Here is a 27,050-nt window from a genome sequence, read left to right as displayed (position 1 = left end):
CCGAGCCCCGTTGTTCCGGTTGCTGGTTATCGCCGGGATAGAAGGCTGGCCAGGCGCCCGTGAACCCGGCGCGTCCCTCTGTCCTGCTGCAATCCGCCGCCTTCGCCCTGCCCGCTGCCATGGCGCGCTCGACCGCCTGGCTGTCCTTGCTTCTGGCCGCCCTCCTGCAGTTCGGGCCGTGCTCGGCCGACACTCCGGCCAACTGCACTTTTGAGGACCTGGAGGGCACCTGGGTGCTCCAGGTGAGGCGGGGGCAGGGGCCCTCGAGCCGGCAGATCAATTGTTCCGACCCGGGTAAGTCGAGCGCTCCCCTCCAGCGGCTTTCTGGTCGCCGCCTTCGTTTGACCGCCTCTTGACTTTCTTTTTCTTCCTCCTTCGGTTCTTCAGGGCTAAAAAAAAAGCGCCGAAACTTTCCAACGGAAAACAAACACGCAAGTTAAAAAAAAAAAACCAAGCAATTGAACCCACTCCAGCCGTCTTTGCCCTGTAATAATCAGCGCACTGAACACGACCCGAGAGGGCTGATCATTCAGGGCAGCCTCTCCCCACTCCCTGATTGCCTCCATATTACAACTCCCATCGTCCCCAGCTAGTGTGAACATTGCTAGTTGGAAGCTGTAACTCGATACAGCTGGATGATGCTAGGCTGGGGCTTACCCAACATGCTAAACTTAGTTCAAATGAGATTGGGTAATTTGCAGTTCAGCATGGTGGGAATGCAGCTACCATCTTTAGATGTTGGGTGAACCAGCCATCCCATGACTCAATACAGTTGATTGGTTTGGGCACTGCCGATTGTGCAAACAGAAGACTTGTTCTGATCATCTGGCTTTGACGGTTGTGCAAACACCTTTCCTCCATTCCAACTCAGTGCCCCGATTCCCATTTTCTGCTCAAACTACAGCGGTGCCCAAACTGGGAAATATATTTTGGTGTCCAACCCAAACTTGCTGCATTCAGGAAATCCTTCTGGGTCAGCCTCCCTTCAGCAGAGATGAAAACTGAAACATTTTTGTGGTTCCATGTTTGGGATGAAATATGGCAAATAGGGGCAGATGTGGTAGAGCTAGTAAGCATTCCCCCCAACTCACAGTGTTGCCAATATTCCAGTAGGTCATATGCCACAGTCCACCCCTCCTTTTCTTACACTTTTCTTTCTCTGCCTCTCCTTAGCCCCCACTGCCAGTGGCCTTGGCTTACCCCCCCCCCCACCAGCACTTATCTTCTCAATCTGCAACCAGAGCAAAACCTCCTTGTCTCATTCTGTATGCAATCCAAACTCATGTTTCAGTGCTAGCATGAAGCACCCCCCAGATCAGCTGTCCATACAGTTTGTGTGCATAAGGCCAAACCGTTTATAATGGGCAACAGTACTCAACCCAACGGTGAAGACTCATTTAATTCAGCGCACATTTCATACTTTCTCCTTTTCTATTGTAGGTGACAGGACTAAAACATTTGCGACTGATTTTCTGTTTCCCACCCCCAACTAAAACCATGGGGGCAGGTTTTCTTAATCAGGTCAAAGCCCATCTAAAGTCCAAATTTGGGCTACGTTCACAGGGAGTGGTTAATTGCTTTCCAATATTTATTGCCAGAGGTATGTTGCTATTTTCAGCTTCACCGTTAAAAGCTGTGGTTTCTCTTTCTTCATACGTTGATGGTAGTGTGTCATTAACCGGAAATTTGCAGTGGCTTCTGCTGGGGTGTCAGGTCTCTTAAACTTCTTCTTCTCCCTGTCTGGTATCACTTTTTTTTTTCTTATGTTTTTACCTTCTTTCAGGACTTACTCTCTGCTCTTGCCCATTGCTTATTTGCAAACATCTGATTCTTAACTCCTAAAAATGACAGCCCTTTTATCAAGAGAAAGAAGTGCATAACCATTAATGCAAGCCAAGTTGGTTTTGCAGGTTATTTTGCTCCAGAGTTGGGGAGGATGGGATTCTCCCCAAAGGATGGCAGTCCTTTGGGGAATATAAAAATAAATAGCATTTTCTTTTATTGCCACTATACTGACCTAAAAAAAAAAGAGAGAGATCCGCGGGTAGGGAAACATTCCAGATCTACAGAACTGACAAGGCTTTTCCATATATTTCTCAATCCTTTGTGATCTTCACCAGTGCTCCTTACTGTGAGTGCATAGAAGAGATCACGATTTAGGTGTATGGAAGATTTTGCTGTGGGTGAATGGTGGATGTAAAATGCCTTTTCCTTTCTCTGCTAACTTTTGTTTCTAATAAGGAGGAAGATACAGCTGCGCAGAGTAAAGGTTCAAAGTAAAACGTTTTTACTGGTTCAAAGTAAAAAAAAGAAGTACTTCAATGCACACACACAGCAGCTTTCTGTAACTCCTGAACCAAACATGACTGTTTTTGGGATTATGCTAAATTTGCAGGAGGCAACCATGTGCAGGTAGTCCTCGCTTAATGACCACAATTGGGACCAGAATGTCAGTTGCCAAGCAAAGCGGTCATTAAGCGAATCCGACCTGATTTTATGACCTTTTTGTGGTGGTCGTCAGATGAATCACTGCAGGAGCTTAAGTGAACCACATGGTCATTAAGTGAATCACACAGTTCCCCATTGATTTTGCTTGCTAGAAACCAGCCGGGAAGGTTGAAAATGGCAATCATGTGACCATGGGATGCTGCAACAGTCATAAATGCAAACTGGTTGCCACGCGCCCAAATTGTGATCACATGACTGTGGGGATGTGGCAACGGTCGTAAGTGTGAGGACCAAGTGTAAGTTGTTTTTTCCAGCACGATTGTAAGCCTGAACTGCCACTAAATGAATGGTTGTTAAGTGAGGACTCTCTGTAATCCCAGGAAAAGACACTGCTACTTTAAGAAGTTGCAGACAGAAATTTAGAAAATATAATCTGTCCCTCCTGATGTTGATTGCTGAGTCAGATTGCTGCAAAGAACAAAGGAGGGAAATTGTGGTCTTGTTTAGGAACTGAACTGATTTTACATTTTTCTTTTTAAACTTTTTTGTCAACTCATGGTCACATGCCCTTTAACCAAAGATCTGAGCTGTGGAATTTCCCTACCCTTAGAGGCCTTGTGGTACAGCCAGCAATCTGTTTCCATAAAAGAAAAATTAACGCGGTACTTATGCGTCCTGTAGCTTTAAGTAATAGAAACAGAAATAAATTTTCAGCTTGCCTTGTGCCTGAAACTTACTAATAGGTCAGCCAGAGTTCCAGTTGCATGATTTTTTTTAAGGAAATGTAAGCAGATTTCTGTGCTTAACCTTTCCTCTCCCTCCCTCCCTCCCTCCCTCCCTCCCTCCCTCCCTCCTTCTCTCTCTCTCTCTCTCTCTATATATATATATATATTCCCTTCTGAAGAATACTCAGCAAATGCTGTTAATTTAGGGTCAATTCAAGGTTTATTCCAAAGCCTAAGAATTGTCCAAATACTGCCATATATATGTGGTTCCAAGCAAAGCTGTTTTTGGAACCCAATGTTATAAGATCGAGCAATTCTAATTTTTTGAGTGGTTTTGACACTTCTATTGTTACAGCTCTGAGGGTTGCAATAGTTTTAGGAAAAACATTTGCTTGATCTCTGGATTTCAATTGTTAAATCCCAATACTTTTCAACCATATATTATTGCTGTTTATTTATGACTGGACGTGGTACTTTTGATTATTGAATCCTTCCCAAGGATCTAAGCTAGTTAAAGATATCGCTGTAATATATGTGCAAGTAATGCAACTTTTTCTAATTGATGAGTTGAGATTCTGTCCATTCCTGTTGTATCCAAATGGTTTTCCAGGTCTTTTGTATGGCACAAGTGCACCAACAGTACCACTAGGACTTTCTTTTTCCATATTTGCTTGATCTCCGTTTGAAGGTCTTTATATTTCCTTTTTTTTTTTTTAGTTCTTTCTCATTCACCCTTCTATCTCCAGCTACTACGATGTCAATTATCCATACTTGTTTCTTTGTAACCACGGGCATGTCCAGCTTACTATGGGCTAAATATTAGTTTTTTATATTATAATAATATTAGTATTATTATTATTAAAATTATGTGTACTTTAGGCCAAGTGGCTTACTCTGAGGGCAAATAAAGTAATCCAGAAGTTTGTTTGTTTTACTGAACTAAAATGGTAAATTTTTTACCATTTTTTACATTTCATTTTTGAATTAGACTTTCTTGTATTCTTTCCTTCTCTTTATCTGAAGCCCTTCTGGAATCTTAACAAATGTGAGCATATTGCAGTTCTCTTCTCCATCTGACATTGCCTTAAATATTATTTAGGCTTTAACCCTTTACTTGTTCACCCAAGAGTAACCCCTTTAACTCAAGCGTGCTTCTCATCAGGTATAGAGAACTGCCAATGGTCTAAATTAGTCTGTCTGGAAGGTAACACATTGAATAGAAAGGTGCTGATGTTTTAGTGCAGGGGTCCTCAACCCCTGGGCCGTGGACTGGAACCGGTCCGTGGCCTGTTAGGAACCTGTCCGCACAGCAGGAGGTGAGCGGTGGGTGAGCGAGCGAATTTACAGCCTGAGTATTTACAGCTGCTCCCCATCACTCGCGTTACTGCCTGAGCTCTGCCTCCAGTCAGAGGAAGCAAGCCCATTGGCTGCTATCTCCAAACGGCACAAAGAAAAAAGAATAAAAGGTCGGGAAAAAGAAGAAGTGCTTGAATCATCCCAAAACCATCCCTGTCCATGGAAAATTTGTCTTCCACGAAACCGGTCCCTGGTGCCAAAAAGGTTGGGAACCGCTGCTTTAGAATGAAAAATTGAACAGGTTCTTGGATGCAGAAACCAAATAATATTTAGAACTGTTTCTTAGCAGTATTCCTTGAATGTTGTGCAATTAAAAGCAAAAGGATAGTATAGAATACAAATGACAAAATAGCCACATTAAAATTTAACACCAGCACAGAAAATGAAAGATACTGCCATAATGAAATTGATATATAGAGAACCACTTACATTCCTCTGTATTTATGGTAGGGTCTATGATTGATGTTTATTTCTATTGCGATTATTATTATTTTAAATTGGGGTAATGGTAAGGCCCAGCTAGTAGCCACATTTAATTGACCTGGTTGATTTTGAAAAAGCTAAGCAGGGTGGCCTTGATTAGTACTTGGATGAGAGAATACCAGGAAATTCCAGATTTTAGTCTAGAAAACAATCTGGATGCAGATTGTTGAGCCCAATAGAAGAGAACATCTGTAGCTCAGAGTTGAGATGTGGAGTTCATGGTGTTCTCTGAGCTTGGTTGTTTGCTTGCAGATGTTTCATTACCCAACTAGGGAACATCATCAGTGCAGGCAAACCCCACATTCACTCGCCCTGATGATGTTACCTAGTTGGGCAATGAAACGTCTGCAAGCAAACAACCAAGCTCAGAGAGCACCAAGGACTCCATAGACTGTTGAGCAGTTAAGGTCAACTAGAATGAGACTTTTTATATTTTTATTACAGTCCCAGACCAGAATTACAAATTGAAAAAAAGTACACTGAAATGTGTTGAAATACAATAAAAATGCATTAAATGAAATGAACAAAACATGATAATATATTTACAAATTGATAGACTCGTCAATGGGCAGTCGAGGTCTGCCTGATTTGCAGACAATATAGCAAAATTTAGCTACATTCAGGGAAACTAAGTCATTCTGATCAGATAGCAACGAAACATAAAGAACATCAGAATTTCCTGGATATTTTCTCAAATGAGTTATTAAATGGGTTTGTGAATCCTTTTAGAAAATACAGTATAGCAGGACATGTACTATAGTTTCAATAGCCCCTTGTCCACAGGGGCACAATCTCAACTTGTATGGGACTTTTCTGTAGCAGTCCTCCAAAACCGCTGTAGGAAGCACATTACAGCGTTAGTGCCCTCTGAAATTTGGAGACAGTTATATAATTTAGGTATCTCGCTGGCTTATAAGAAAAGGCTTGATCGCCCAGAAAAACACTCTTAGGCAAAGCTGACTGGTCCTGCTGAATTTCCAGGTCTTTGATACGCTGCTTGAATTTGCTAAGTGCACTCTCATAGCCCATCATTAGGAATGCCTCACTAGAGAAGCCAAGATGTTGTAGTTTTTGTGAGATGGTCCTGAACCATGCTGATTTATAATTATCCTTAAAAGGGAAAGAACCCAAATCCGTAGGGAAAAACAGTAGTTTCAGCCAATGTGCTATAATGCAAGTCCATGCACCTGTTTCAACTTTAGGCAGCCTTCCTTCCCTCCTTAATACTACGTTTGGAGCACAGGGGGGTACCTGAAATATGGCCCTTAAGAATTTGGTGTGAAAGAAGGAGAGGGTCCTAGCTGAGCACCGAAGAGTAATCGTGTGCGAGCCTTAGCTGAGTATAGCTTCAGTGCGGCTGGGATATGCTGTGCTCCCTTGGTAAAGTGAAAGGATTGGATTCCTGCCAGTGTTTTTTGAGCATTTTGTATAACGTAGCTTTGGTGCGCACTGCATTTAGTGGGGCTATGAAAAACCATGCCCAGATATTTAAAGGATTTAACTTGTTCAATGTTCTGGCCATTTATCCTCCAGATGTGCAGTTTAGGTCTCTTTGCAAAGACCAAAATTTTAGTCTTGCTATAATTGATTTCAAAAGCTTCTTCAGAGCAATAACTGGCCAGAGCGCTCATGGCTCGTTTGAGTCCAATTCGTGTTTGTGATAGGAGTGCTATGTCAACTGCATACAACCAACTTGTGATATGCCTGTCTGTCAAATTTTGGAGGGTGATATTCTAATTGATTCATTTTGGCCACAAGTGAATTTATATACAGATTAAACAGCAGAGGAGCTAAAATACAACCCTGCCTCACTCCTCCGTGTGTTGGAATCTCACTTGTGTGATGGCCTTGCGTACTGCATCGAACTTTGATTCTGGAGTTGTTGTAAAGATTATGCATGAGCAGCAGTAGCCTTCTATCAAGAGTAGTATGGATAAGCTTAGACCAAAGCCTTGCTCTGGGAACCAGATCGAATGCAGACCTAAGAATGAGACTTTTTTGTTTTTTTAATGGCAAATTATGTTTTAGGGCTTGGTTTAAAAAAGAAAAGAAAAAAAGAAAATGTTAGTGACATAATCTTTTTTTAAAAAATCCCTTACACATTGTAGGCATTGTTTAAACTAACACTGCAATATAAACCTCTAAAGACATCACCAGAAAGAAACATAATCAAATGCAGAAGGAAGTAAAATGAGTAAGGAAAACATTTGATACAAGGTCAAACTGAAAAGATATAGTAATGTTCAGAACATTAAACTAGTCAAGCTATACAGCAAAAGATAAACTCACACCAAAAACATTAAAATAAAAGATTCAAATATTTTTCTCTTAAAAACAAAACACAATAAAATAGGTCATAAAAAGAGATAATTAATCACAATAATGATAACATAAAATTATCAGGTTAAATATTTGACCAGAGTATTTTATAGTGCTGAAGAATCTTGCTCTTATTATCTTTACCAATAACATTTCATAAAAGGTACCATGTATCATAAATATATTTTGGGTCTGCATATCCTTTAAGGCATCTTATTTTTTGTTAGTTTTTCTATACATACCATATACCATACTTTGTTTAACCATATGTCAAGTTATGGGGTAGAATCTAATTTCCATCATTGAGTTATTGCCAGTCTAGCTACTACCAGCGGGGCAACTAATATATATTTTGATGTAGTTCTTCAACTGGGCCTCAAATAAATTAACAACAAAATCTTTGGGGACTTTTAAGGGGCCAATTTTTTTTCAAAATTGGTAAGAGGGATTTATATACTTGCTTATTCATTCACACATTTAAAGCCTACTTTTTTATCAATCAATCTCAGGTCTAAATACAGTTAGCTAAAAATAAGGCCAGATAAAAACAGCTGTTTTTTTAAAATTATTATTGCATATTAAGGAATATGCAATTAACATTGTTACTGCCGCATGAGCTCTTCATCTTCAGTTGCTGAAAACCCTCTTTGCTGCTTCATTTTAGGTCCTGTGGAGAAAATCGTAAGAGTTCATCTTCAGAAACTTGACGCTGCTGAGGACGATCAAGGGAATTATGGCTTTTTCACCATAATTTACAACCAAGGCTTCGAGATTGACTTGAATGACTACAAATGGTTTGCATTTTTTAAGGTAAATGCCCCTCTGAACTTTCTTTGCTTTTCAGTCCAGAATATATTGGCATTAAAATATAGCTCCAGAAATAAAATCTTGCTGAGCAGAGCTGGTAAAAATTGTTTTTTTCCCCCCTGGCTGTGTAATACAACCGATAGCTAAGTCTCCCATTTGAAGAACAAGCAGAGGAGCAATCAATACTTAACCCTTAACCAGAATTGTATTAAAATTGAGGGAAGGCAGTCAAGCATGACATGTGACAATTTATCGTTTTAGGGTATTTTCAGGGCAAACCTCATTGGCCAGTAATGAGCATAATAAAGTGCTTGGGGAGAATTATCCTAGAATGGGGATTTTTATGCTTAAAATCAGAAACTGTCTGAGCTTGGCTGTATTAGATTGCATAAGCTTAAATGCATTGGCCAAACTGCTGTTCCTGGGATTGGAGGGAGCCTGAAGGAGGACAGCCTGTGTGTTGTGAGGCTTTGTGAGCCTGGCCTTATACTTCTAAGTGGTATCCCTCAATGGGCAACTTCCAGATACGTGGACTTCAACTCCTAGAATTCCTAAGCTGGTATAGCCATTGTTGCAAATTCTGAGAATTGAAGTCCAGATGTCTTGAAGTTGCCTGGCCTGAGAAAGGCTGTTCCAAGGAGAAGTGCACTGAATTCCTTTCCAGCTAGCATCAACCCATCCAGGGATAGTTTTGCACTCATGCTACTGTATGCCAAATTGTGCTACTTCAAACTCCCTCAGGAATTATTTCTAATTCGAAGCAGAAATAGGTTGCAGACCTTCACAATTTTTATTTTGTAGGAACTCTTACAGACCCCATCCCATGTAGGCCCAGAAGAATTCCTGGAAGTAAAAGTGATGCCAAAGACTTATCATTTGTTTTCAGCATGCCAACTCTCTCTCTCTCTCCCCCTCCCCCTTTTCCAATTTACAGTTTTGTAGGCATCTTGGTGCCTATGTCCATGGGTGGTCTCTTGTGACTGTTCCAGAATGAATTAGAAGGATTTAGCTTCCATGCAATGTTCTCCAAGTGGGTGGCCAGTTGAAGTCATGTGATCTTGATTGTGTATCTGAGATTGCAGCTGCTAAAACATAATGAACAACAGAAGTAGATCCCTCACTTGAATTGTGACAAGAAGCTGATGCCCCTTACAGGTTTTTCTATTGTATTGCTATCTATCATCTGTCCACTGACAACCTAATTATCATTTGTAGTTAATTTGTTAACTAGTGTACCACGGTGCTGATAAACTATTATGTAGGTCAATAGTGGGAGATTAATTTTTTGCTCAATAGCAGGAGATGAAGGGGTCTTTAGAAAATCCCCCATGCATAAGCTTGAGAATGCCTTCTATTTTAGGCTAGGAGTAGGTTACTATGACTCTGCATATTAGAGTTTGTAAATCTACCTGTGTGAAAGTAGTGGTTCAAGATGCTGGATTAGAAGCAGGAAGGTCCAAATTCTCATCCTCCTTTAGGCATGACAGCAAGATGGGTGACTTCAAGCCAGTCACTCTCTTTTAGACCTAGAGAAAAACATCCCAAAAGAAGGCAACCCACTTCTTAAAATGTTGCCAAGAAAACTCCATGTAGTTTCTTGGAGTCAAGATTGACTTGAAGAATCCTAACACCACCACTAGCAAATCCATCTGAATCCACAGGTAATTTGAGGCTTGTATTAGCAAGCAGCTTGAGTGCATTGTGTCAAAACATGCTCAAGGATTCTGAAACTGGTTCATTTTTCATTAAACGGCCTTCTTGGGGAGCCAAGAAAATAGATGTTTATCATTTTGCCATCTTGTATCTACAGTTTTTTCTAGATACTGTGGTTTCTAGGAAGAGGAGCAAACAATTCTTGGAATTAACATCAGTCTCCAGTGTAGAGGCCTTGTTTAAAGGCCCTTCCTTGCTTCAGAAGCATTTGGATGGGACTGGAATGTGATTTTAATCAAGAGCACTTGACAACTATTGCAGAGTCATATGACAAAGTCAGACACACTGAAAACACAGCCTCCCCTTGTCCAAAGGTTGCAGCTGCTTTATGATGTCACAGGGCAATAGGCAGTGGACTGGTCAGATGTTTGAGATTTGCCTCATGAGGTCTTGCAAGCTACACACTTTAGGCTTGGCCTCACTTCTGTTTTCACAGATGGTAGATGAAGTCACCAGGTATGTTTCTTGCCTGTTCTGCTGCAGGACTCAGGTGGAGCTGGGAGGGCTGGATGCTCCTTTGTGCAAAAGACTCCATCCTATAGAAACCTGGAATGTTAGGAGAACATTTGGGCAGAGTCCTTCTCCCTGTCCTTTTTCTAAATAATCTATACTCGAAAATATGAGTAGTGTTTTGTCCAGTGAAACATGTTAGTACTAATAAATACTTAACCCAGGACAACAGAAAACACAATTTATTGTCTGCCATTGACTAAAAGATCAAGGACTTGTGAAGGTAACATCCCTAGCTTTCCAAGAAGAACTTTGTGGCAGATGGAAAGACTAACTGGTTGCTCCATGTTTCTTTTCCTCAACCTTTTAAATTCTTTTCTTTCCCCATTTTACCCTCTCTTGTTAGATTTGTGAATCAGGACCGCCTTGTTTTTAAATTAGTTATATGGTGCTTAGAAAAGTTTGGGTCCTCTCTCTCAGGTTTCAAATACTATTTATTTAATCCATATAGCCTAACCCAGACCCAGGACAGTGATATTAGGTGTTTGGAGGAACAGCTAAAGCTTTGTGGAAGTGCCAGATATATTTAGCAAGAGATGCTAGTTACCTGTCCACTGACAACCTAATTATCATTTGTAGTTAATTTGTTGAGTAGTGTACCGTGGTGCTGATAAGCACGCTAGTACGTAGGTCAATAGTGGGAGATTAATTTTTTGCTCAATAGCAGGGGATGAAGGGGTCTTTAGAAAATCCCCCCATGCCTAAGCTTGAGAATGCCCTCTATTTTAGGCTAGGAGTAAGTTATTATGACTCTGCATATTAGAGAGTTTGTAAATGGTTAAAGATGCTGGAGTAGGAGCAGGAAGACCCAAATTCTCATCCTCCTTTAGGCATAAAAGCCAGCTGGCTTATATATTTAGCAAGAGATGCTAGTAGGGTTGGGGTGCTGCAGAGGTCAGAAAGGAATCCTAAACCAGGTACTCTCTATCCTGCAACATTTTGTAGCAGATTCTGTTTGTATTGGTACAAAGCCACAGTGATTGTGGCATCATACTTTATAACTAAATGAGTACCTGTTCTATTTGAGGTACTCATTTCTACTTCTAAATTGGTTATACCAGATGGTAGCACCTAGGCAAACTTGGTTAATATCAGAAAGAAGCACAGCAGAGTCGGGACTTGGTATTACATGGAGAGTAGAGGACAAGAGAATCCAAGGCCTCTAGCTTACATATTGGGAAGTTGTATGTCAGGGGAAAATACAAGAAGGCAGCGCAAATTCCTTCTGAGTTGTTGCCCAGAAAACAGCATGAGCATGTCCATGAAGCCACCAGTAACTGAGTATGATTCAGAGGAGTCTCTTTTATCTCTGAAATGTCTTAGCTCTTGCCTTGTTCAATCCCAGAGCAGAAAAGCAATGCTAAATTTCTCCCTCCCGTGACTGGTGCATGTTGCAGAAGCCACTGAGAACCAACATTTTCCAGAAGAAAAGAATAGTTATTTTCTATAAAGCAGTTTCCTTTATAATGAAAAATGTATTCGCTGTATAGTATGAGCCTGGAAGAGTTTGTAGCGCTTGAAACGATCAAAGAACATGAAAATCTATCAAGATGGAATCTCTCAGAATCTGGAGAAGGTTTCCTGTACTTGCCAGTTCATTCTAATTTCTCTCCATCCACCTCCTGTTGCATGTAGATTGGCCTAGCATACCTTGGTTATTATTTCAGGGCAAGCATATTTTCTATGTTGTTTATTCTGGATTCATCTCAATATTTGGTGGTAAGAAACTGAGGTTTAATATTCTTACTCTAATATTCTTAATTTTAGCTCGTTTTTTTTTAAGAGAAGGTAAATCCAAGAGATGTCTTATTGTTCCAGTCAAAACAATAAAAAGACATACCAAAACGTATAGCACAGTAAAAACTATCCTCCTGTACCATCGAATTATCCATAACAAGCCAATTTGCAAGAATTGGAGAATCTCAAATGAACCATTCTGTGGACAGGATTTCATGTCCTGTTGCTACACTTCCCCAGTGGTGATTATATACTAATGCATTGTTGATGTTAAGCATGCAAATTAAATTCTTAAATCAATTTAAGAGATATATCCAGTGAATTAACCAACTGTTCACTTATGGAATTGTCACCCATACATTTAGCCACTCTTAATGAGTCATCACAAGACTCATCTTTTAGAATATACAAAATAGTTCTCTCTCTCTCTTTTTCACCCACTCTTACATGCACACACATTTGACATATTTTAATAGCAGTGAAGATAATTTACTACTTTATATAGAGAACAATGGAGAAGGCCAGGTTCAACTATCTTAACTTTCTGCAAAGGCATAATCCCTGGACTTGCAGTATTTTCAATTGCCTACTTGGGTGAGAGTCCAAATAATGTAGGGTAGGAGTGGATAGTCGGAAAGCACCCCTAAAAAAGGCAGTAGCAATAAATATCTCTATGCAATGCCAGGAATCTAGTCCAACCTGTTCCCTTTTAATACCATCAAAGGCAAAGCATCATATTTGGCAAAAAGATACTACTAGATAGCCACAATCTTTAGCTAGCATAACGTGAAACTGATGGCTTCAATCTGCTTTTCACACTGATTAATAGAGAACAGTTGGTATCAGCACTTAGATTTTTCTGCAAACTAGAATCCGTATATGCTGTTTAATCACTTTCCTTGCCCCTCTTCTTTGACCGAGGGAAAATACATTTTCCTTAGAGAACCCATAGGCGTGAAACTTATCGGACAAAATTCTGTCCCAGCCAGACCTGGAATTAACAGAGTTAGATGGGTCAGGGGAAGAATCAATTTGAACTAGAGATCAAACAGATAAAGCCACACCAAAGCCTTTATTGAATCCGGGTTCCGAGTGTAATAGAGCATTTGGTGCAGACCTAGGTATAACTGAAATTGATGGAAGAAATTTAGTCTGGACATCCTCAAATGGACCATTATCTTTGGGTATATAAATTTGAGCACTGTATTAACTGCATTATTACTTCACCTCCAGAAGCTTTGAGAGCTGTAGGGCTATAATAATCACCTTCCAACTTAAAATACCTGTGAATGGCAACAGCATTTCTCATGGCATTTTCAGCTAAATAATTGATACATACCCTCCATGCTGTTGAAGGTTGAATAACACCCCCAAGCTATTTATAGAGCCTCACTTGTTCAATCTGATTGTTATTCAGCCTCCACCTCCAAAATATGTTAAAATTATGAGATCATTCAAAGAAATCCAATTCAACTTTAGAAGTTCTAAATGTTTGATTTAAAGGACTGACTTACTGGGCACAGGCACATGTTTGCTAAACTAGGGGCATGGCTATGGTGAAGGGAGAACACGAACCTCCTTTTGAGGAAACTACGACAGTGTCTGCAGACTCAGGGCCCACAGGAGGTCTGGCTAGAAAATACATCTCCTCGGTTAGTTGAGGATTTAGCATGCTGTCTGAATGCCTGATCCATGACATTTCCACCCTTAGCTCACCAAAAGATTGTAGCCATGATTTGTAGTGAGTTTATTTAATGTACGTTCTCTGGTTAGGTGAAGATGTAAGTAGTATGTGCCCCATCTTAGACAATATGCTAAGTCCTAAACTAACCACTGACGGGAGCCACGTTGGCCATCAGAAACAGCACATCATGTGAATATGCATCCTTAATATCAAAGAGAGCTGTCTGCATGGTGCTTTTCTTTCCCCTGTTCAAGGGATTGATGTTATCAGCTTATTAAAGAGCAAGACTTGTTGAATGAGCTGTTCTTTCTTTTTCTGTCTTGAACAAGCCTCTCCCAGGCTGTCCCATCTCTGTCTTCAGGCCTTTACTTTTCTACATTACTGAGCTGAAGGGCAGACTTGTTCTTTGCTGGTTGGTGCATCCTTTTGGGGTCCATCTGTCCTGCATCCTCAGCAAGGTTGAGCAGAGAGGGGTGAACAGATATGGCAGAATTCCTACATCTGATCCATCGTGTCTGCACCATAAACTTAAATTGCCATCCTCCTGTATGTAATGTGGAAGAAGATGGTACTCTGCAGTAATTGAGAATTGATTGCTACTTAAGTTTCTGTAGAAGAAAAATATGTTTCTACTGAGAGCTTGAATTTCTGTTGCTGATCGAACCAGAATGTCTATGCATGGTTTTAAGTCCCATCCTTATCTTATTTGTGGGGCCAACAGTTTTAAACTATAAGATGAGAAGTAGTTGAAAAGTATGAGTGACAGCAGATCCTTCCTTTTGTGCCTGCTAAAAGAAATTTACAATATCTGGAGGGTGTCCAGGTCTGGGGTCATATCCTATATGTTTATGTTGATACTCCATTTGGATAAACATGTATCACCCTAATGCACCCAGGGTTGTCCCTTTCCAACCATTGACATCTCAGACATATTTTACCAAGTCTGTCTGGTAGCCGTTCCTCCGCATCCATCTTTCCTGCAATGTGCATGAGAAGGGCCTTATTACAAGGGTATTATTGGCTCCCAGAATTGCTCTCCTTGTTCTCTACCAATCAGCCAGCCAACTGCACTTTCTTGACTGGTTGGGAATGTCTAGGCCTGGAACGTGATTCCTGATTAGCTAGGACCAGGGTGGGAGATGCTGCATGCTATCAAAAGAGTATGGGAAGTTGCATTCATCCCTGTTTCCAAGGTTTGGAGCAACAGTCTTCACATCCCAAGCTGAAGACTGAAAGTAGCAACTTCTTCCATTGTTCAGTGCCCCCTTTCCTTCTCCCTACTTCTTCCTTGGTGCCCCAGGGGAGGTCAGTAAAAGTTCAGTTCAGAATATATAGCAGCTTTTCTCAGCAACAGACAAACTCAAAAATTGTCCTTTGTTTGAGTCATGGATAGGTTTAAAAAAAAAAAAACCCTGTAAAAATGTAACATTGCAATTATGGGTATTCAAGTGCCATGGAATTTGCCAAAATTTAGATTTTTCTTCCCCCCCATTTCTACATTTTCATTTTTGCCCCTTCCTTAACGTCTTCTCTAGTCAGCATGTTCAGCCCCCTTTTATTTGTATGCTGTGTAAAAGAATGGAATTTGGTTGCTAAAGTCAGTGCCAGTGATGATGTGGCTGTAGCATGTCAAAGTCCCAAGTTGCTTCACTTGAAGGTTAAGCTTCCTTCTTTACTGTGATGCCTCTTGGAATAACTTCCTGAGATATCATAACAACAATAACATCTGCTTGCCCAACAAGATCAAGTAGGGCAGGTGGTCTCCATGTCCCCTCGCTCAGGGGTTACTATCTGCTAGGACTGTAAAAGGATGCCTTTTCTGTTGCTGCCCCTGCCTTTGGAATAGGGCTTTCCTTGGCCCTTCCCTTTGGATGCTTAAAAGTCCATGAAGACTTGGTTATTCCAACAGGCTCTCATGGAATCATAGAGTTCGAAGATGTCCTGGAGATCTTCTAGTCCACCCCCAGCCCAGAGTTGGAATCCTCAGATTATCTGTAGAGAGTGAAGAGGATGGCCTTGAAGGAGAGAGATGAGATCTGTTATTGCCAAAGCAATAAGATAAACATGGCTTAAAGCAGCCTTTCTCGACTTTTTGATCCTGGAGGAACCCTTGAAATGTTCTTCAGGCCTCGGGGAACCCCTGCACATTCAGGCTCAAATCTAGGCCAGAAGTTACAAAATTATTATATTCCTTTCATGGGTAGGCCTGTCTCTATGCATTCACAGTGTTCTTAAACTGAAAATAAAGAATGAAAGTTACCTCTTTAATGTGAAGTTGCCCAAATTTGAAATAATTTTTTAAATAAATCATGCTTTCCCAGGGAACCCCTAGTGACCTCTCATGGAACCCGAGGGTGCCACGGAACCCTGGTTGAGAAACCCTGGCTTAAAGAATGAAGTTTTGTGAAAGCATCTCAGACAGACACCCCCCTAATTTACATGATTATAAAGGAAGGATGAGAGGAAGCACAATCAGACTTGCAAGATTATGTTACTATCTAAATAAAAGTAGTTTTTAGTCTTCTGTGGAGTCTGTTTCTTGGTCTGGTCTGCCTCATAGGGCTGGCAGCATCCCAGACAAATGGCTGTCCAGCCATTTTTGAAGAATTCCAGTGATGGAGCCCCCATAACTCCAGGAATCAGACTGTTTCAGTGCTTAATAGGTCTCACAGTGAGGAAATTCTTCTTTCTTTTGAGTTTGGATCTCTCTCTCTAAAACTTCCCACCCTTTGGTTCCTTTCCTACCCTTGAGAGCTATGGAAAATAAATCCATGCTCTCTTTGCCTGCAGTAGTCCTCCAGATATTTAAAAACTGCTGTCGTGTCTCCCCTCAGCCTTCTGTTCTTTAGGCAAAGCACACTGAGTTTCCCCCCGCCTTATTTTTTCTAAGTGTAACTTGAACTGTGAACTTTGTGTGGTTGCTGCTTCTTAACAAGAAAAAAAATGAGAGAATACTTGGTACTTATTTAGAATTCTTGAAAATAGGAAAAATCGTTATGTTCACCTCTGGTTGGGAAGTAGGTTTTGCGGTATGACTGGGCAATTCCTTGCCTTTAGCCATTATGGCTGGAGCTAATGGGAATCAAATTCTGCTAGATAGATGGTTGCCAATTACTCTCCTAGTTGATCCAGCCAATGCATAGAATTGTAGGGTCTGAATTGCTACAGGTAGGCAACCTATCTAAGGAACAGATGGAAGAAAACCTCACATGCTTTTAAATTTGATTTTGAGGATCTGTGGGCCTCCTCCAAAAATACGGATTTCAATTTCCAGAATTCTCTGGAGTGATTATGTTGGCTAGTGATTCTGGGCATTGAAGTTCACACAGCTGGAAGTGGCTAGGCTGTAGAAGGCCAGTCATAGATACTGCTTTTATGACTCCAGTTTGAAAATAATTAGGTATGGACTCTGCTCTTCGTTCAGTAGATAAATGAAAGAGCCATCTAATTTTGCAGTCTTCCCCAAATCAAATAACTGGGAAATTATTAGAAAAGCCTGTTACTTTAAATATGCAACCACAACATTCTATTTTCCTCATTTATTAGATATATTGGGAACTGTAGCTCAATAGCATATGGACATCAATGTTGTCTACTGCTTGAAGGCCATCGCCTGGGCTTTTCCAACTTGCTTGAGGACAGTAGCCTGGCTTTTTTTGACTTGGCCTACACATTGTTGCCATTATTAGCCACAGCAGCTGAGGATGATGGAAAGAAGTTGCAGGGGGGATCAGGAACATTGCAAAAAAAAAAAACACTTTTCACTGCTGTTTCTGCATCAGTAGCATTCACTGACTCCATAAAACCTCACGTTCATGCCAGTGTGATTAATCACCATGGAACAGCCTATTCTCCATGTCCTGGGGCAATGAATTTCATGAATTATACATTGCGTGAAGATATAATGCTAGTGAACTGCATCTATTTCTATTCATCTGATTGGTCGAACTAGTATTAAGCTCTTGGAGGGGTGGGGAGATAGAAATCTATCGAATAAATTTAAAAATAAATATAGGAGAAAAATTTAAAAATCTGTCTGCTTTCCTCATAACCATGCATAATTATCCAAACTGCTATTACATTTCAGCCTTTAGTTCAGCCTCCTGTTACGATTTATCCACTTGCACCCTGCGTGAGAAAATGGCTCAGTGGTCCATTGAATGTCTACAATCAGCAGATTTGGTCACTCTTCATTGACAACTGAGTCAGTAGCTGGGTTCATACATCTCACTCATTTGGTTTGGTTTTGGCGATGCTCTTGGGGAGAGGTTATATATCAGAAAGCACAACTTTCAGAAGGTCAAGGGGTACAGTTGGCCTTAGGAGCTGCTCTCCAAAAAGTAGGTAGGACAGGGATAAAGGCGAAGGGCTCAGATTGCGAATCCCTGCTTTGGAAAAACCAGATGTGAGAGGTGCACCTGTTTTTCCCCAAATGCCTTGTGTCTTTCATTTGACTTCCTGTATCTAAAATGGATTGCCCGTTGGTGTTAATGACTGTACCCATCCAGGTCACAGTTGATTAAATCCTAAAATCCCTTTGTCCTGAGCCAAGCCTAGGTGCTACCTGTTCCAGAGGGATCCCAGAGTGTTCTGCAGGGATCAGATATCCAGAGAATCCTCCATTGGAAAAATCTATCAGAATGGTATAAACAGACCATCTTCCCTTAAACTCTCAGAGCAGAAAAGTATAGATGTTACATTAGGTCATGCCCCTGTGTGCAATGGAAAGATATGGTCACTGCTACTTGCTATCTCTTACTGTCCCTTTCCATTTCCTGTCGTGGCTGATCATCTCATCCTTTCCTGTCATCAGCATCTGCTTTGAACTGAAAGGATCTTCGTTTGCATTTCTGTTGTAACACAAGTTAACCTTCTTGCTGTGCAATAATAAACCTGTTTTAGCCCATGAGAAACCCTAGAATAGCATGAGTTAAACTGCCGGTTAAATGGGATTCAGATACAGCTCTCATTGAAACAGAACAGCCACCCACAGTTGATATTGCTCCTGTAGTAGACTTGATTATGAGGAAGAGCTGGGTTAAGGTGCCTGTTTCTTCAATCATGGAGAAGACAGAAAGCAAAGAATTGGATAGTTGGCTCATTTAGCCCAGTGTGGTTTTTCTAAGCCTGCATTCCCTAATGTGATGGTCTCCCGTAGGGGATTTGGGTAGTGTGAGAGCCAGCACCCATGAGAACCAGTGTGGTGTAGTGGTTCAGTTATTGGATTAGAAGTGGCGAGACCCACGTTCAGCTCCACTCTGTAGAGAGTAAAGATGACCTTGATGAAGACGAGGAAAGGAGGAAACAGCTCAGACAGACACTTCCTTAGTTTCGCAGGAGTATGCGGTGGGTTGGCAACATCAGACTTGTGAGATTTTGGTACTATAGCCAATATAATAAAGTAGTTTTAACTTTCTTTGGAGTTCCTTTCTTGGTGTGGTCTACCTGGTGGAACTGTCTCTTAGCCATGGAGACTCACTGGATGACTTTGGGTCAGTCACTCTCTCTCAGCCCGAGTTACATAAGACATCTTGAGATGGTAAATGAAAGATATAAATTAAGTATATATAAATAAATAGATTTGGGAGGGCACCATTTTGTGAAAGTCTGGGTGTTTGATAACCAGTAGTGCTTCTGAAGGATTTCACAAGGTGTTGCACCCAACACCTCTGTGCAGTTGCTGGTCTTCTATCTAAAATCTGTTCTGCCTTTTTTTCTCCCTCCTTTTTAGTATAAAAGAGAAGGCCCTACTGTAACAAGTTACTGCAACGAGACTCTACCAGGCTGGGTGCATGATGTCCTGGGCCGTAACTGGGCATGTTTCACTGGATACAAGGTCTCATCTTCAGGTCTCCAAGTTCATGTACATCAGCTGCCTCCTTGGAAAAGCTCTAGAATGTGAGTCTTGCTTAGCAAAATAGCACAAAAGACCTGCCCTGTTGTAATTCAGAAGATTTCAACCTATTCAGCTGGTTTTCCTTCAGGCCACTATAGTAACAGTGATTTTTGCATTTTGGTTAAGTGACTCTTGGCAGACTGTCTCCCTACTATAATATGTCCATTTTTTTAGTAGATCAGATCGGAGACCCTGCATGGACATTATTCAATACAGCTCAACATCCACATTTGTTGGGTGATCTTCTTGAGAAGAACTTGTTGTAGATGTGGTATATCCTGTAAGGATCACAGTAAAGGGGGGAAATGGGACAGAATTCTTGATTCTTGATTCTTGCTTTTATTTATTTATCAAATTTATATACTTCCGTTTCTTCGAGAATCACAGTAGCTTATAACATGCTGAAATGCAATTAAAAACATCCCAAATAGAAGAAAATATTCAAAATGCAACACTTTACAGTAAGAGTAATGTAATACAAAATAGACATTCAAGTAGCAGTAATCACAATAACTCCCCAAAGGCCCACTGAAAAAGCTCCACCTTTAAAAGCTTCCAGGTGGTCATCAGTGAAGATGCCAGGCTAATATCTAGAGGGAGACTGCGGCCTCAGATCTCCTTACCTCATGAATGACAAACAGCTTCTCCTGAGAGAACCTCCTTAGACAGGCCAAATTTGGTTGGAGTAGGTGGTCCTATAAGTACTTGAATGCCAATCCACATAGGGCTTTATCAGTCAAAACTAGTGTCTAAGAATCTGTTGGCAAACAATGCAGGGACTGCAAAATAGATGCAAGATGCTCATACCTATTAAAAGTGGTGATCAATTGGACTGATGCATTTTAAATCAACTGCAGTTTCTGAATGTTCTTCAGAGGTAGCCCCATGTAGAGGGCATTGCAGAAGTCTAGCCACGTGTGTAAGGGCATGAATCACTGTAGCCAGGGCCTTCTGCTTCAGGAAGAGCAATAACTAAATAAACTAAACCAACTAAATAAATAAATGAGATGAAACTAGGTAAAGGTCCCCTAGGCTACCAGATTCACCTACCTATCTAGCAGTAGCTAGGAAGGCTCCAAGTCACAAATCTGCTCCATCAAGGGCAGTGCCCTGACTTCAAGAGCCAACATTAGAACTGGCAAAAACCATGATGAGCAATCAATAAGTCCACCTTGCTTATTTTTATTTTAGCCTATTTCATCCCATCCAGATCCCAACAGTTTCCAGGCACCAAGACAAGACGTGGAGAGCATCCCCAGCTTATTGAACTGAGATTATTCTGGCCCAGAGACAAATGAGCTTCCCAAGCTAGATTCCTTGGAGCCCCAGCAAAATCTCTCATGATGGTATTATCCTAGTTCATCCACTGATTGAATGATAATGGCACACTATCGTTGGTTTAACATTAGCCATGGCTAAAGACACTCATCCAACTGTGCAACAGACAGCACAACATATAATAGCGAACTCCATCAGTCAGGTTATGTTTTAGAGAAGTTTTAGGGCTGAATTTTGGTGTAGTTGTGTTCGTGTAATTGTAAAAACTGGGCTTTGGTGTAATTGTAAAAACTGGGCTTCAGTTAAGTAACTTACAACCCCTTCACTCCAGAGTTCAGCAGAAGCCCCATGTGACCAGCTACGACTTTGTGAAAGCCATCAATGCTGTTCAGAAATCATGGAGAGCAACTGCCTACAAGGAATATGACAGACTTACTTTAGAAGATCTCACTCGGAGAGCCGGCGGGTTAAATTCCAAAGTTCCAAGGTAAAGACCCTCGTTTTGAAGGAGTAAGCCTAGCTTGTGCTGCTTCCAGAATCTCATGCAATCAAACTGGTTCTAATCAAAATGCTTAACGCAGCTGTTAATTTTAAACCCCAAAGGGCCTAAAATAGTGTCTTCACCTCCCAGTGATGTCGTCACATTGCCACCATTCCTATCCAGTCCTTGTCCACTGGGAGGAGAAAATTAAATAGAACATCCTGGCCCTAAAGATGTCCCTCTAAGGAACAAAATCAAGGAGGGCTGTCTTTTTGACTGAGCCTGAATAAAAAGATAAATGATTAACAAATCCTTAATTCCACTTGGGGCTGGGCAGATCCTCCTGTACAGCATTTCTTTCTCTATAATGCAGGGGTATAGATCCTTTGGCCCCCTGGGCCACGTGCAGCTCCCCCAAATCCAAAGGGTAGCCTTCAGAACCATTCTATAAGTTGTGTCAGCCAACTGTAATTTCTTATGTGACAAAGGAAAATGATTCAATCTATGGCACAACTACATATGAACCACATTTAATCCAATTTAATTTTTACTCTGGCCCCGACATTTCTTGTGCTGGCCATACCCATGTCTTGCAGTGTGGCCTTGCATGCCACTCAAACTACAAGTGCATCCTGAGCACCCCTAGCAATTTATGGCCATGCTGCAAAGCTGACAGGTAGTCATCCACAATGGACTGTGGTTCTCTGATCAAGAAAAGGGTCAGAATGGGCTTCTGCTCTCCTCTTCAGCAACCAGACAGCTGAGGATGAGAATTCAGCTCTGAAGACCCAGGGTCTTCATTCCACTTCATTCCCAGGAGATTTCTAAACCTGCTTGTTACATGTGCCATCCAAACCCACTTTGGTCTATTTGCTGTTTCCAACTCTAATGGGTACTGTTACTAGAACTCTAGTACTAGAACTGAGATCTTTGTTTCCCATCTTTTACCATCTGGGATTAGGGCACCTACAGATTAACCAGTCCAACACACTGCATTATGTCACAGACCAAAAGTTTCCAGAAAGAATGCCACCGTGGTCTATGATGCAAGTGTCAAAATAAGTGGCTGAATGCACATGAGATGGCCAAATCATGAGAACACTGAAATCTCACAAACTTTGGTGAACTTCCAAGATGTTGGCCATTTTTTAAAAAAATCTATATTGTTTTATTTAATTTGGGAATCTTATACTTATCAGTGGGTAGATTTAGGGGGAGAGATGTGCAATGGAGCCCACAGACATTTTGTGATTGACTCCTGCCTTACTTGGTGGTCTGCAAAAGCTTCAGATGATGGTGCTGCTTTACTTGGTGGTCTGCAAAAGCTTCAGATGATGGTGGTGATGTAAAGGTCCAGATTAAAGGCAAGATTGTGGACTGTGCATTTTTTCAAGAGCTACGTCTTCTCTGGAGGAAAGAATGGGCGTGGCAAGCTTTGACAACTACAGTTATCTGCATTTTAGCCAGAGGCACTCAAGAACAACAGCTTAGTATTAAGCAGGCAATGACAAAACTCAGTCAGCACCAACTCATTAACCACTGGTATTTTTTTTTCACCTGAAACACCAATTGGGCACATGGGAAACAATATCAGGGGGTTGGAGGCATTGGGAATAATTTCAGTTCCTTGGTCTCTGCTGCTAAACTCTATCTGCTGCTAAAGGCAATGTTATTGTGAAGTATTGAGCAGTTCAAAATCATCACACTGTTCTAAGCACTCTACAATAATTTTAAAAGGGAACATTTGTGACCAGCATTACAGTCCTTGTTGGAAATGTGTTCGGTTTTGCTAAGGGCTTCTTACTTTAGTCTCTAAAATGAAGTGTTTACTCAGGAGGGCAAAAGTGCCAATATCTTTCTTTATATGTTTGCTGTGATTTTATTATACCCCTACATAGAACAAGACAGTTTCTGTGGGAGAACCCTTGTGAAGAGTTTTCTGCTACCTGGCTAATGTACACTAGTAAGATCTCAGACCAAAGAGCATGAAGCGCATCGCTGTTAATTGTTCCAGTGGTCAGATTTGAAGGATGCCAATGTACACATTCCTTTTATTTCTTGTAGACAAAAACCTGCCCCTCTGACTGCTGAAATAATCAAAGAGGCTTCCAAACTACCAAAATCCTGGGACTGGAGGAATGTGGATGGCTTTAATTACGTCAGCCCGGTACGAAACCAAGGTGGGTTCTGTTTTCCCAACCCCGCTGACATAGCTGTTTTGCAAAGCATAACCCTTATAAAAACAAATGTCCTTTTGTGGGCATTCATTTAGATCTATAGTTGTGTGTGTGTGTGTGCATGCATGCATGCATGTTAGGGATAATTATTAAGGTCACGAAAAACACTGTGAGTACCTCGGTGGTCCTGAGGACCAGAAAGAGTTATATGTTCATTTGGGGCAATGTTAACCTGTCGGTGGCAGAGAGAATTCAGCTCCAGATGGCATATTTACTGTGTTGGAAGTAAGCAGTAGACTTGAGATAATGTTAGTGATACTGTACTAAACAAAAAACAAATTTGCCATGTCCACAATTCCCTTTTAACATCCCCCTTTCATACCTGTTGTCTGTCCCTTATCATATACTTGGACATACTATGAACATACTGTAAACTACTGTACTGGTATGTGGGAATGAGCTTGGGAATCTAAGCATCTGTTCCTGACCACAGTGATGCCGAAGTGACAAAACATGCCTTGGGATGTCATGATGCAAACTCTCCCCTTTTGTCCTTGCGTTGTGATGTTCCCTACAAGGACACGGAGTTGGTGTTGTGATGCATCCTTCAGCAGTTGCTCCCCTTCCCTCTGCCCCAACCAACGGATCCCCAGGCTTGGAAAAGGTTATACCTTACAAACAATCTTGCTCCCATCCCTAAACTTTTCATTCTGGGTGTCAGGAAACAAGAAGCAGATCTGTGCTTTTACTGCAGAAGTAAGATTATTAAACTAAAATGGAATTTGTATAGGTGTAATTTTTGAGTGGGGAAAATGCATTTCCTCCTGGTTGTCCCCACCTCCTTTTCCACAAGAGGCAATTTGCCTTCTTAATATTTCCCCAAGTCCCTGGTGTCCTTTCTTTTCTATCTATGTGCAAGGTACTTGGAATCAGCCTTCAGTGAGAGAGAAGTACAATTAAGCTGCCTTTGGCCAGCAGGAAGCTGCATTGTTCCACCACAACATTATGTCAGGTTTCAAAAGTTCTCACTCAATTACCAGAAATTCCAGTAGAGAGCAAGAATAGTCTGAATAAAATTATTCCACATAATGCAATCCTCTCTCCCCCTTTTGTTGCTAAGCAGCTGATAACAGCAGCATTTCAGGGCTTCTAAAAAGTTGGGATACTAGGCAGGCTCCTTAGCAGTTAATGTATTTACGTGATTTATGTTTTAAGAAAATCTAGTGCCTGCACACCATTCAGAGGTTAGAGACTTGTAGAGAGGAGACTGTGATTTAGTTTGATTGAAGAGTCCTGAATGATTCTTCCTTCTCTTCCTCTCTCCTCTCTCCCCTCTCTGCCAGCAGCTACTCTTTCCCAACATGCAATTTGATCCTGGCTCACAGCTAGGGAGTTTCTGGTTTCGAACAAGCTCAGTGGTTGGCTGCCTTTATCCCTGCATTCTTGTCCACAGCCTCCTGTGGCAGCTGCTATGCATTTGCTTCAATGGGCATGCTGGAAGCCAGGATTCGTATCCTCACCAACAATTCTCAGACTCCAACACTGAGCCCCCAGCAAGTTGTTTCTTGCAGTGAATACTCCCAAGGTAAGGCAGGGTGGGTGGTTTGCTGTCTGGGTTTAAAAAAAACAAAAAACCTTGGGGCACACTTTGAATTGACCAAGGACTGAAGGGTGGGTAGAAGATGTGGGTAGGCTGGTCAACACATGCACCCTGAAGGATATGCCTGTGTGTCATGTTGGTAGAATGATGGAGAAGATAAACCTTCTAGCATGCAATAATAATACAGCTGGTGCGTATAACTGATAGCTGAGTTGGCCATTGTGATGGCGTTGGTGTTAGGGCCATGCAGTATTTCGGATTCAGGTTGGAAGACAGGCTTTGGAACATGTGGAAATAGACATGAGCATCTGCCTGCAGCTCATTAAAGCAGCCATGTCTGTCTCCAGGATTGCACTGCAGGCACTGTGTTCAAAATCCTGCTTATTCTGAAGCATCTCTTCCACAGTCAGATCTGAAGCCTTAGTCAGCATGGTACTGAAGTACAACTGAAGGAACCAGAGGACAGGACTGGGAATAAAATCTATGGGGTGATGACCTTGCACACTCTTACAGCTCTGTTGATCCAGTTTTTCATTCTGAAAGATGCTTGCTGTCTATTATACTAGCCTTTATAATAAAGATATAGCCCTTTGAGACTTCTTCAAGTTCCACAGTTAACTTTCTCAACTTGTTTTTTTCCCCCCCCTAGGTTGTGATGGTGGATTCCCTTACCTTATTGCTGGAAAATACACACAGGATTTTGGCATAGTTGAGGAGGCATGCTTTCCTTATAAAGGCAAGGACTCCCCCTGCATTTTTAAGAATGATTGTTACCACTACTACACCTCCAACTACTACTACGTTGGTGGGTTTTATGGTGGGTGCAATGAAGCCTTGATGAAACTGGAGCTCGTTAAGCATGGACCAATGGCTATTGCTTTTGAAGTCTATAATGATTTTATGTACTACCAAGGGGGGATCTACCACCACACCGGTCTGATGGACCCTTTTAACCCTTTTGAACTGACCAATCATGCTGTTTTGCTTGTGGGTTATGGCAGCTGTTCACATACTGGTGAGCAATTCTGGATTGTGAAGAACAGTTGGGGAACCTCTTGGGGTGAGGAAGGTTATTTTCGGATCCGGAGAGGCACTGATGAATGTGCTATAGAAAGCATAGCAGTGGCTGCTACACCTATACCTAAAGTATAGCTGTGGAATTATTTCAAAAGACCTTTGCCCAGAGAGCAAGAGTGTCCATCCTGGAAGCGCAGTGGATGATCACATAATGGCATGTGGGAAAGACCTTGATACTGAGCAAACAGACACTGTGAAGGAAATGGTCAGATAAGAGTCAGCATAGCCCTCGGCTGGATAGTGGGTGGGATAAGAGGCTCAGAAAAGACCCTCCCTAGTTTCTCGGACTGTAAAGGAGATGGAGGGGTGGGGGATTGTACTTTCAGACTTGCAAGATTGATGTTGACCTTGTGCGATGAACCAGATAGGAATCACAACTAGATGAGCTAATTCTACTTTATTGTAAAGCTACATTGACAAAATCTTGCAAGTCTGAAAGTACAATCCTCCCTACCCCCACTGGTCTCCTTTACAGCCCGAGAAATAGGGAGGGTCCCCTCTGAGCCTCTTGCCCCGCCCACTATCCAGTTGAGGGCTATGCTGTCTCTTGTCTGACTGTTCCCTTGGCAGCATCTCTTTGCCCAGTCTCCCAAGGTCTTTCCCACATACCATTAGAGATCATTATATATTTAGAAAATTTAAAGACATCGCTTTCACTGCCTAAAATAGTGAACTTTAACAAAAACTTTCCAGACAAATTTGTTTTGCCATTCTTCAAAAGGTGTTAAATGAGAGCCATAGTGGTTAGAAGAGAAGATC

At 41.4% G+C, this 27,050-nt stretch overlaps 1 protein-coding gene across 1 annotated transcript; it reads left to right on the top strand.

The window, feature by feature from the left end:
- Window positions 1–27,050, top strand: CTSC (cathepsin C). Its single transcript, XM_063305908.1, has 7 exons — window positions 1–294; window positions 7,996–8,141; window positions 19,514–19,680; window positions 21,288–21,443; window positions 23,502–23,617; window positions 25,068–25,199; window positions 25,864–27,050. The coding sequence occupies exons 1-7, from the start codon at window positions 120–122 to the stop codon at window positions 26,364–26,366; spliced, it is 1,395 nt and encodes a 464-aa protein (XP_063161978.1). The 5' UTR covers window positions 1–119; the 3' UTR covers window positions 26,367–27,050.

This window comes from Candoia aspera, chromosome 5 (genome assembly GCF_035149785.1).
Source record: "Candoia aspera isolate rCanAsp1 chromosome 5, rCanAsp1.hap2, whole genome shotgun sequence".
In the NCBI taxonomy this organism is placed as follows: Eukaryota; Metazoa; Chordata; class Lepidosauria; order Squamata; family Boidae; genus Candoia; species Candoia aspera.
Note: the sequence above shows the minus strand (reverse complement) of the source record. Positions and strands in the feature narration are given on the sequence as shown.

What these genes read in the sequence shown, in the direction of transcription:
- CTSC (XM_063305908.1), top strand. Translation starts at nt 120, where the DNA reads ATGGCGCGCTCGACCGCCTGGCTGTCCTTGCTTCTGGCCGCCCTCCTG. An exon ending in AATGGTTTGCATTTTTTAAG is followed by an intron (nt 8,142 to 19,513) that starts GTAAATGCCCCT and finishes CCTCCTTTTTAG; the next exon opens with TATAAAAGAGAAGGCCCTAC. An exon ending in CAGCCCGGTACGAAACCAAG is followed by an intron (nt 23,618 to 25,067) that starts GTGGGTTCTGTT and finishes TCTTGTCCACAG; the next exon opens with CCTCCTGTGGCAGCTGCTAT.